The sequence below is a fragment of the Larus michahellis genome, chromosome 7 (genome assembly GCF_964199755.1).
Source record: "Larus michahellis chromosome 7, bLarMic1.1, whole genome shotgun sequence".
Taxonomy (NCBI): domain Eukaryota; kingdom Metazoa; phylum Chordata; class Aves; order Charadriiformes; family Laridae; genus Larus; species Larus michahellis.
Genome location: NC_133902.1, coordinates 973,690 through 985,700, shown reverse-complemented (window position 1 = coordinate 985,700; position 12,011 = coordinate 973,690). Strand labels below are relative to the sequence as shown.

Genomic DNA, 12,011 nt, shown 5'->3' with positions numbered 1-12,011 from the left:
ATCAGAGCTATCATTAAAGCACCATCAGCCACCTTCTGGTCTGCCAGGTTGGGTCCCCTCCCTCTGTCTTCACGTGATCTGCAAGGTCTCAGCTGACATCATTTATAGCCATAGCAGCTACTTCAGGTTTCGGGTACCCCAGTTTCCCCCCCGCAGCCTAGACCATGCCTGCTGACACAGTGCCGGAAGAGAGTTTTCTGAGTCTGTCAGTGCTGAATCTCATTATTAGTCCATCAGTACAACTGGATGGGTTGCTGGCTGGAGGTTTCTATTAGTTGCATGGCCAAGTGAATCTGTACGAGCTGCTGTGAGGCTACAAAGGGAGGCAGGGGAGTCATGTTTGTCCTACTTTATTGTCATTCCCCCTTGTGTGTTGCTTTCTTGAATGTTTTTTTCCTCAGCAAAACATCCAGTGTACTCTTTTGCTCAGAATAACTTCTCTCTCTGCAAATTGTAAACAGTGTTTGAATAAGAAATATATAAAAATGGATATATTAACCTCTCTAGGATGTTATATAAGTTCATGAGATTCACTCCGTTAGTACTCATTCTCTTGTGGGTTGTGTTTTGTTTCAGTATGTTGTGACACCAAGACGGCAGTCTACAGCTATTGCCCTGCAGATTTTGGTGAGCCATTTGCTGGGAGATGCAGGCAGCCCATATCTCATTGGGACTGTAAGTGATTTCTCTGCTTATTGAGCTTTCCTTAGGGTAAAACTTTTAGAAACTGAAAGACAGACACTCACAGAATTGTAGGCACTTCCTGGTCCAAAATTAGAAGTTACCCAAATTGGTGGCCTTGATACTAGAATACAGAAAGACATTTTTCTAAACATTTTTACGTGCATGCAACTTCTGGTCTGTGACACTGCAGTTATGTAGAATACAATCCTATACCTGTAGGTGTGAGTAGTTCCATGCAGTGCATAGAAATTTATTTTGATTTTAAATTTGCAAACTCATAAATTTTCGAAGCCATACATTTTTGCAAAGATAATGTCATTGGTATTGTACTTGGATTTAAGCACTTTCTGCTAAGTTTGTGAGGAGTTTAATGGAAATTAATCAAAATACCATTTTATATCTTGAAACCTAAAACTGTCAATGCTCTCCTGAAAATCAGAACAAGAGTGACTGCAATGGTTGCCTTTTGATACTACTTGGCATTCAAATCTCTGCTCTCAAATTACCTTAACCTTGAATTCCCTTGTTGCTCGAGCCCTGATTTCTTTGCCCTTCCTACATTGACTTGATCTTAGGTGCTTCTGAGCAAAGCAGCCTAGTACTTTTTTCTCCTTGCAGTTCATTTGATTTATAGAATCATAGAATGGTTCAGGTTAGAAGGGACCTTAAAGCTCATCTAGTTCCAAACCCTCTGCCATGGGCAGGGACACCTCCCACTACACCAGGTATTTAGTTGCAGTGGATGATACCTGTCAGTGTTGTTTCCTTCCTTCATTATTTTTGATTTAAGACACAGTTTGATTCTAAGACACTATTTTGATTCCGCACACAATAGCTAACAGATCACCCACTTTGATTTCTCTGCTTTACTGGACATGGGAGAGTCGTTGTTGCTGTTGCTTTAAATTTTCTTTCTATGAAAGTTTATTTTAAGAAGTTCACCTCAGGAATATATGTTCTTCCTTTGTCACATGTTAACAGTGTTAGGGTTAGAGACGGCCAGACAGAAATGCCTGAGTGAGCTGTGCCTGCAGGCATAGCTGCTGCTGGTCCAGACAGACAGGAGATCCCTCTTGTCCTCAACTGGGCGAAAACCAGAGTCTAAACAGTGTAATCTCTCTGGCAGAGAAGACAGCCCTCTCTCACTGAGAGATTCCTCCTGCTGGCTCTCTTGTTTTGGCAAATGAAGAAATCACTTTGCTCATTGGTGTGTATTAAGAAACTATTGCCTTCACACTGACTTGGCTGTATGCATGGGGGAACATAATAACCGACATCCCTCTGTCATGAAAAATGGCTGAAATGATATGCAAAAAAAGGAGGTACCTTATAAGCTAAAATATGTCTTGTGCATTCTCCCTTCTTTGACTATTCCATTGATGTATGCTCCCTGCCTGAAAGATGAAAATATTTGTGTCTCTTACCCACTGTTCTTTGCCATCTATGAGGCACAGCAGAACTGAGGCTTCCTGCAGAATGTGCTGCTGCATCCTGCCAGTAACTGTGTGCAGCATACTTCTTACGCAGCTCCTTGCATGCAGTTGCCTTAAATAGCAGCTAATCAAAAAGCGTGAAGACAAAAAAAGTGTATCCAGATGAGATTAACCTCCAGTAACCTTGCAACTTTGCAAAGAACAGAGACAATAAATCCAGGAATAAAACTGATGTGTGTCCAAATGGGGTCCTATGCAATGAGCACAACATTGTATTCTAGGATGCTTCTGTGAACCAATATATCAACACTGCCCATGTCCACTGTTTATTAACCACCGAATCTTCTGCATTCATGTCTTGCTATTGTTTACTAACCTGCTTCAGCTAACCCTTTAGCTTAAAAACTGGCTGGAGAGTCTGGGAATAGTCTTTTTCAAAGTCTGTTTTTCTTCTCCTTGTGCTCCAGAGATTTTCTTACTGAGCATTTTAAAATTAAATGCATTAGCTTTGTATTTTGGCCATTATGCTTGCTGTAGTCCCTAGGTGCTCATTTAGAGTTGATCTTGCTCTTATCTGCCTAAACCGTCATAAATAATCATAGTGAACCTAGCAAAGGTTGAAGAGTCTCATATTTGTGTATTTCAAGTCACGTAATGTATTCTAACCATCAAGAACAAATGTGGGCATAAAAATGACTGCATTCAACATTCATCTTTTTGTTTATGCTAACGAGATTTTAAGTTCCTGCGTTAAGTATTGAATCTTACTGAGTTCCTTGAAATCAGATTTTCTATCCGTCTACAAAAATAAAATTCACATGTATCATTTATAGCTTTTACAAACTGACCCTCCAGCCAGTGCAAAAAGCAGCTGCCTGGTATCTTCTTCTTCCCAGTTCCTCATAATGTCACTTCATGATTCCTCAAATGCCTTTTGGCTCCAGAGCAAACTCCACTCTTTTCTCTCAAATTAATTTCCAGTTCTTCCCTTTTTAATGAGTGTAGCTGCTTGTGCCTGTATTGATGCTGATCTCCTGTTTCTATCCATTTCATGCTGTTTAGGCTTAGATAGAGAATAACATCAAGAAATGATAAAGGTCATTGCTAAATGTCTGTCCTGTGCTAGCGATCTGGAGATGGGCTAGAAAATGGTAAAAAACGTTTAAGTTTACCAAACGTTATAAACATTGGTTACAGCAGTTCCTACTCTTGTGACTGGAGGCACTGAAAGTATAAAAGAACATGAGATTCCTTGACCAAATGGACCTGGATAGCAGTGAAGTATAGGTGCATTAGGTACTGGGTCGGACAAACTTTGGTAGCGGGCTTTTCATCCCTATCCGCCTAGTTTTATTCTTTTCAAGGACCGTGCTATAAACAGTCTCCTTAAACAAAGAGAGCATGATGGTGTTGTCTCAGATTAAGGACAGCCTTGTTCATTCCCTAGATCTCCCATGCTATCCAGGACAAGAATGCTCACTCATTCCAGTGGAGTTTCTGGAGCATGCAGTACAGCTTCATCGTGTGTTCTTTTATCGGTGTCTGTGGAGGAGCTTTTTTCCTCCTGACATCTTTCCACATCGAGGAAGATCGTAAGGAAGCGGAGCGACTTTGAGGTTTCTATATATCTTTATAACTTTTAAACCTGTATCTGATTGCTTTCCTGTTTGTACACTAGCCATGATATTGGCTCTGTAAAGTTAAAACACAAATATCTGCATTATGTTAATAGCACATTAGTTTCTATAAAAAACTAAAGGCAAAATCCCAATAAAGTCTCAGATTAAACAAACCTTCCATATTGAGCAAAACAGACTGCAGAAGACACAAGGATTGGGGAAGTGCTATTAGTGACACCTTCAAAATGCTGCAGTCTACGGAGGTAATAAAATACCTTTACTGTAGGTAATGCACAAATACAGCCTTCATGGAAGGTCTCTTTCTACTCTGGTCTTTCTAAGCCCAGCAGAACCAGTCCTAGCCTTCTCCTACGTCCCTGAAAGAAGTCATATTCAAAGTGTAAAAGACTTAAAGAAAACCTGTTGAATTGGACAGAACACTGTCCTTAATCGTCTAGATTCTTACAAATTCCTTCTGCTCTGACTTGGTTTTTTAGGTACCAGAAATGAATGCTATCTTTCAAATGAAAATGAACTCTGGGGCAAGATTTGCAAAGAAGAAAAGAACGTCCTCCCCTTTTTCTTTCCTTTTTGCTTAATGAGATACTGCTAGAAAAAAGGCCGAATAACAATCCCTCCATATGGCAGAAAATCCTGCATTCTGACTTTTTGGGATGCTTTTGACTGTGAGTCAAAAATTGCTACTGCACTGGCATATGGCAACCCTCCCCCATCTGCAAAACAGGCCCGAGTATTCTGGGGAGCTGGGGAGCTCCAGAAGGTAGCATATAGAGCCGTCACAGGCACGACTGCTAACCTAAACGAGACAGTAGCATTTAAGGCAGAACATCTCATGGAGATTAGGAAGGGGGGCCTATGAATTCTCAGCAGGATAAGATGTGCCTGTAGAATTTGGAAAATGTAGACAGTACAAAATGTGTTTTCAGTCATCTGAAATGACCAAGAGAAGCAGAAACTACCAAAGTCAGTGTCACATTCAAGAGTGGAGGGTTGTGATCATTTTATATGTAATATGTTAACGGCCTCTTTATAATCCTTTGAGACTCTTCAGCGTGTCCTCAGGCCTTGGGTAAGTATCTCCTCGTGAGTGAACAGTAGTAGCTGTAGAACCACTTAAATATAACAATCCATTTGAGCTCTTATCTCTAAAGTGCATAAGACTTTGGAAGTGATATCTATTGTCACAATATCATGCCAGGTGCCAAACCGGACATGATTAGTGCCGCCAGTTTTCATTGTTTGAGGTGATGTTGTTCCCAGCAGCACCTTAAAGCCAAAGCCTGAGGAAGATATTAACAAGTGAATTGTGAAGTATTCTGAATTTTGCCTGATTCTCCCAGTAAATCATAAGGGTCACAAAGCACAATATTCCTGTAATGACTGTGAATATCTAATGTCATTATAAATAGCATATAAATAGCAACTGCAGGTTTTTGTTTCTCCCCCTCTCTCCCTCATTTTTAAAAAATCTGTTCTGAAACCTGACTTAAACTCAAGTAGTGAAATTTGGCCAGAGCTTATGCCATTATGGGAAATAATAGAGAAACTATCTTGTGATACTTAGTAAGCATGTAATAGTAATTCGCTTTATGCCCAGAAACTGATGGAAGAGTTCTGTGACAAGTGCACATCAGTATTTTAGGCTGTAAAATTATTTTGATTTTGTTTAATTCTCTGTGCTGGTGACAACAGTGCCAAATCAATCCTTCCTTAGTATCTTATCAGAATTCCTCAGAAGCTGCATATAAGTGTACTGCCATAAAGATTTGCATTGTGCTTCAAGTCTCTTGTACACAATATATAGACATGTATATTCTGAAATTGTCTGGGGATATTGGTCTTAGGTAATGATTTCGTTTTGGTAAAGAATTAATTTTATGAGGTAACCTGATACTATGAAAGGTGTTGAGCTTGGATTTGCAGAGCTCTGAGCATCAGTAATAGAATCACAAGATTCGACCTTTGTTGCCAAACTTTAAAGTTTGCAATTGCTAAAATCATTGACAGCTGCAAACCAGATGCTCCCAACACCACAGCTGATTCCTTGAAACTCAGGCAGACGTTCCAAGATCTTGAGAATCATTGGGTTTTCCCATTAATCAGCTATGGTAGGATTTAAGGAGCTTGATAGTACTTCTCTATTGATACTGTCATGATTTGCCCTGTAAACAGATGATCTATTTATCACTTTTGTTAAGTCAGCATTAAATTCTTCTTTTAAAAAAAATAATCAGAAAGTGTGTCTGGAATACCGTGGAGGCACGCATTTGACATATGAGCAAGAGATGCCAAATGCTGTTCTGTAGATGGTACATGAAGCCTGTGACAAACTCTTTCCTACTCCTACTCTTATCTCCTTTGTGAAAGTCAGGGCCTAGAACTTAGCAGGATCACGCTGACTGGTTCGATTCCATCTTTTCAAATGCTTCTCTCTTTTCTTTGTAATGTAAGGGGAGAGGACTTTTATTTTTATTAATTTTTTTTCTGCATTTTAGTAGGACTGACATCTGAGCCAAGAGACAGGATGCTCTGAGCTGTGCCTGGGCCTCTCTGGAGCTGCACTGTCATCTGTCTTGGTTCAAAGTGGGGTCCCTCTCCCTTTGTGGTGGGCAGGCAAGAAACACATGCCTGACATCAGAGACAGTCATTCATAGCTCAGATGACCTCACAGTTGGATGCCCAGCTTCACTGCTGTCCTCATAAGGTACCTCCAGCAGTCGGGAAGAGGGGAGAGAGGTGGGTTGTGCATTTTGTGTCTTCCCGCTGGGATGCTGATGCTTTCAACCCCTCGGCCATGGAGCCAGACCTGCCTCCCTCTCTCAGAAGACGGGAAGGTTTAACCAGCCCCACCCAGCTCTTCCAGGTACAATTGCCTCCATTCAGCCAGGTTCCATTATCAACAGAAATTATAATTGCACCCTTGAAAGAAGAGAATACTCGTGATTTTCACTTTGTTGTACATAATTTCCCAGTTTGACAGAAGCCCTTCTGGCCCCACTTCCCTACAGGCCCGTGCCTGTAGTAACCACTGGCCAAACTGCCATGAAGTCACCCTGTTAAATTCATCCCTCAGGAAAGGCCGCGCTCTTTGCAGCAACCCCTCCGACAGCCAGGTTGCTCCCAGATTTTCCTCAGGGCTGTTCTACACTCAGCATTGTCAAAGGACATGCCTGTGCTGTGGAAGATCAAAAACTGGGAAACACCAGAATGAGGGAGCTTTCCAGAACTATTTCTGGAAGAACTGAAGATCCAGTTCTGTAAGAAGCTGAAGCAAACCCTGCACATCAGTGGGAGTTTTGAGTAGTATTTTGCCCGTGTCAGTGCTCAAGGACTCAGATTAGTTGCTGAAATGGTGAAATGATGAACTTTCGTATTGTGCTTGTAATTGGCAGACCTCAAAGTGGTCAACAAAGATCATCATTTACATACCTGGGGTGTTTTAGAGATTAACAGAAAGCTTCTGGATATGTATTTTTTCCTCTAACACTGTGTCTGGTTATTAATATGTCTCTTAAATAAGGCACTGACACTGTCTTTGTGGATCCTGCAATACATATTTTGCCTGTGCTGAACCAAAGTTGTGTTTGGACAACAAGGGAAGAAGAGATTCCTGCATGCTCAACCAAGTTTATTAGCAGTTTATTTCTTGGTTTTTCTCCATGAAGTCAATGTGAACGCTGTGGGTACTGATGTGAAAGAACTCCTCTCGGGGGGTGAAAAGCCTAGGGGGAACCAAACCCGGCACCAACCCAGCATCAATCCTCGCCACTCCTGCACCAAGCTGTGCATGGCCTCAGCCCTCCCTGTGACCCTGAGCCCTCTGATTCCCCCCATATCGGGGCTGTACTGAGAGGGCTTGGCCTAGCTGGGCCTGGCTCGGGTTTGCCAAAGGCAACGGGTGCCCAGGGCAAGGCCTATCAAAGGGTGTCTGGGTGCTGGCTCAGTAGTTGGTTCAGTGGTTTTCTTGGGTAGGTTGGGTGGATGGTTGGGTGGGTGGTTGGCTGGGTAGTTAGCTGGGTAGGTTGGCTAGGTAGTTGGCTCGGTTGGCTCTGCCTTGGAGAAGCTGTTCACTGTGCCACCCTGGAGAAGCCCTTCACCACACCACCCCAGAGAAGCCATTCTCCACGCTGTCCCAAGAAGCCCTTTGCTGTGCCACCAAGGAGAAGCCATTCATTGTGCTGCCTGGCTCATCTTGAAGACCTTCATTGTGCCACCCCAGAGGAGTCCTTCATCACGCTGACCGGTTCTTCTTGGAGCCCTTCATTGCGTCGCACCAGGGGAGCCCATCACTGTGCCACCTCAGAGGAGCCTGTCACCATGCCACCCCAGAGAAGCCCATCTTCATGTATTGTGCTGTATTTTGTATTGTGTGGTAAGATATGGTTTTGGAGCAATCTGTTCTGGGGCTTTTTTGGAGCGGTCCAGCTAGGGGCTTTTTGGGAGTGCTCTGTGCCAGGGCTTTTACAGAGCTCTCCTTAACCTTAATGTCAGCTTGATAGATGATGAGGAAGAGGAGTGTGAGCCTATTGATGAAGCCTCTGACTGGGAACCAAGTTCAGAAGACAAGGACAATGAAGATGATGAAATGCTTTTGCAAGGAGCACATAGATTTGTTAACACCAAAAATGAGCTTCACAGAACAACAGTATGAAGGTCTGATCTGGCTGTGTTAAAACATGGATGTGCAAGGAGAGGAATTGCTTTGAAAAGTGTGTTTTCCTCAGTGATGTGGGCACTACAGGAAGATTGTCATGGGGGTGAGGGGATTCAACAATGCCCATCTTGTATTATTCTTGTATTCTTGTATTAGTCTTGTGTTATTTATTGTATTGTTATATATTACTTTGGTGCGGTTTTTTTTGATTGTTGTCTTAAGTGGTGGAGCCAGAGGATGGAGCTCTGGGATTATATTCTGTGGTAACTGAAGTAGGACTTTTTTAGAAGAGTATTTTCTCAGCTAATTCTTTTCCAGCACCACTGGGGTCTCCTGGTTTGAGCTACACTTTTAAAGGTTGTTAATGCTTCATCTTCCTGTGCTTGGAATAAGTATTGGCATTAGGGGAGTCTTTAGATTTTTGCTGTATTTACAGTAGTACCTCTTCCCATGCCTGCACATCACTGGAATTGTGTTCAGTTCACAAGAAGGCTGAAATCTTTCGGTTGGGTGGCACCATGTTCTCTGCAGGTGCCCTTCAGGGAATTCCTGCTCCAGCTGGTGTATGTTCTGCAGCACAGCCCCAGCCCCAGCAGCAGTACTGTGGGCCAAGGCTTCAGAAGCAGCAGACCTTTGCAGTTCCCCCTTCTGCATACTGTGGCTACTGCACAGGATCTCAGGGCAGAAGGATTTTCTTCACTCTGCTGTCAAAACTGTCCCAGCGTGTCCTGTTGCCCACTTGCACTTATTGTGTGTGGGGGATGTGGGGGTGTGTCTGCGTAAGGAAACAAACAGGCTGAAATAGAGGAGGCTGAAGATCAGAGGAAAACAGGAAAGGCAACTGGAGAAGTGGAGTTCAACTCCCACAAAAGATTGACGTTCAGCTTTGCATTTGAATACAAAATGCAAATGAAGTTGTAGCATTCAAGATCTGAGAGTGCCCATACGGTGTTCTTAAAGACTGCATATAGTAATTTCCTGCCTCTTTAATATGGTTTTGCAGTCTTACAACTTTTAATCTTTTCATTTTGAATGCAATTGTATGTATATCCATGCCTGAAGAGGTTGAATGATGTCAGAAACAAAGGCTGCTGTTTAGATCTGTTCTCAGACAGTATAATGTTCTTGCAAGGCCTTCTGAAAATCAGTTAAACTAGAATGGACATTATTGCAAACTGACATTGGGCTGCTTTTGGCTGCTAGATAATCTTTTGCCAATTATGAGTCAGAAATTTCTCTCAAAGATTGTACATATTGAAAAGAAAAACATTCACGGTGGGCAGCTCTTCCACCTTTGGAGAGCATGGGTTTCTGTTGGCCAGTGGCATACTGTTTGCCAAAGCTATTTCAAAGCTATCTCAAGCAGAAACACTCTGCATCCCGTATGCAGTGAAAGGCTCTTTCGTCTGCTCTCAGGAGCTTCCAAAGCCTTTACTTTGGAAGTAGAAATAGCTTTTTATCACTGGGGACTCCCAGTCAAATATGTAATCACAAAAGCAAACTTAGAAGTAATTCTTGATTTTGCATGATAGATTGAGTGTTATTACTGATACATCAGGGCTGGAAATTAAGTATGACCAAAGTAGCACACTGGAAAAGCAAAGCTGTAATCAAGCTGCCCTATACTGGTCGACTGAAGTTATCTCCATTCAGGCATATTTTACTGTTCTTGTATTATTTCCTTAACAGCAGGGTATATTCTTATTCTTCTGGAGAAATGAACTCGTAAGTCCAGGATATGTGAATATTGAATGAAACTACTCCATTTGAGGTACAGATGAGACCACTCGGACGCTCCCTGGACCCTCCAATGTCAAGTTCCCCAGTGTTTTTCCAGTGAGGTGGGAATGCACCACCACTCAGTGGGCTGAGTCTGGGGACAGTCCTACGGTCAGACTCGCTCTGGCTAGAGTTTATTCTCCACATCTTTGGGAGGAATCTTGGTGTGATCTGAATCTAAAAACCAACATGAAGCCAAGGTATGTCATCAAATGTTTTAACCCTTGGCTGTTCATATGAAATGTGACAAACTAACTTTAAAACTGTAGCTTAACACAATTAGTGTTGTTCTGAAACCTCAGAAATTGACTGGAGGCTTGGCTTGCGAGTCTGCGATGTAAGACAGTAACTCGTAAGAAATGAAACAGAAGCCTACATCCGTTTAATGAAATCATTCCTGTTTCTGAAAGAACCCTTAAAGTAGAGTAACAAAGAATGTGAAATACAACATGTGCATTGACTTAAAATCTTTTGGTTTAAGAAAACCAAAAGAACTGTAAATTAATTTGTATGTTTAAATGGGCCTACCCAGAGTAGGAAAGTGAACGAGGTCAGTCTATAATTGGCTGCAACAGCAGCAGCTTCAACATGTCGCCTTTAATCAGGCAGCAGTTTCAGTAGCCTCAGGTACAGTTTTAAAGCAGTTCACTTCTCAGACACGAGATCTGATCCACGCGATCTCTTGCTCCTCCTGTTTGGCTATAGAACAGCAGCTCTCTCCTGCAATGGCAAAGGAACAAAACTTCTCTTTAGGCATCGAGGGAAATACCAGTTGTTTTCTACAGTTCCAATCAGGTAGAAGTAAGAAAAAAGATGGGGCTTAAAGAAGTTATTAAATTTGCTGATCTATCTGGATTGGAAAGAGCTACTGCTGGAAGCCGCTGGTTACGGAGATAGTTTGTTCTGCAACATTCAAGCTCCTTGGAATCTGTGTCCCTTGCATCAAATGAATGATAACCAAACAAATTGACAAAACTTGTCTTTTCTGCAACTTTTTGTATATTCTCCTCCTACCTTTAACATGTCGTCTTTGCTCTTTCCAATGAAAACAGGGGGTAAAAGGCACTCTGGAACAGCCACAAAATGTGAGATTTTTTAAGTCCATTCAGGTAATGATTTTGATCTTTTCCTCCCATTCCCTCATTCCCCAAAGCAGGGACAGGTGATTGGTACTGACCTTTAGTGCTGTTCATGTGAATATTTTTTTAAAGAAGTTTTAGAACTCTGCTTGGCATAAAAATTGCCTTCAGAGTCGTGCTTATTTCTAGCTTCTGCTGAATGCCCGTAAAGGCATCAAGTGGGCGGGACATGGCTAAGATACAACAGTACCATGGCGTATAACTGCTTCTCCAGGGTGAGCCTTTCCACCAGTAACGATGTGTGAGACTGCCATCAGCAGAATTTTCATTGTCAAAGGCCTTTTATGTAAGTTTTTTCTCTCCCTCCCCCTCTGCTTCCCAAGTAAGTAGCCCTGTGCTCTGCTCCTGAAAGGGGTTTCGCAGCACTGAAGAAATCTTTCTGTTCTGTGGCTGAAGGCGTGCAGATGGCAGACCACAGCTTTCCAGGCTGCACCTTTATATATTCTGTCTAGACTGCTCCCTCCTAAGAAGCTCTTGTGTTTTATTCCTCCTTGCCCTAATCACTTGTGCAGCTGAGTATTTGCAGAACAGTTGTGACCCTTTATAACGCTCCTGACGTAGCCATGGGTGTCCAAAGCATCATTTGGCTTCGAAAAAAAGGCTCAGGGTTGTTGCTGTCATCTGAGGGACCTGTGCTGAGACTGGACCAGTTATGACAGCACCAAGCCTGATAGCTGTTTTT

General features: G+C 42.4%; 1 protein-coding gene across 1 annotated transcript in view; it reads left to right on the top strand.

The window, feature by feature from the left end:
- Window positions 1-5,976, top strand: part of SPNS3 (SPNS lysolipid transporter 3, sphingosine-1-phosphate (putative)) — a 34,504-nt gene extending 28,528 nt beyond the window's left edge. Inside the window, exons 11-13 of the mRNA XM_074594372.1 lie at window positions 577-675; window positions 3,565-3,733; window positions 4,234-5,976. Coding sequence (XP_074450473.1) covers window positions 577-675; window positions 3,565-3,732 — 267 coding nt within the window. The 3' untranslated portion in view covers window position 3,733; window positions 4,234-5,976. The remainder of the gene's footprint in view (window positions 1-576; window positions 676-3,564; window positions 3,734-4,233) is intronic.
- Window positions 5,977-12,011: the final 6,035 nt, after the last annotated feature.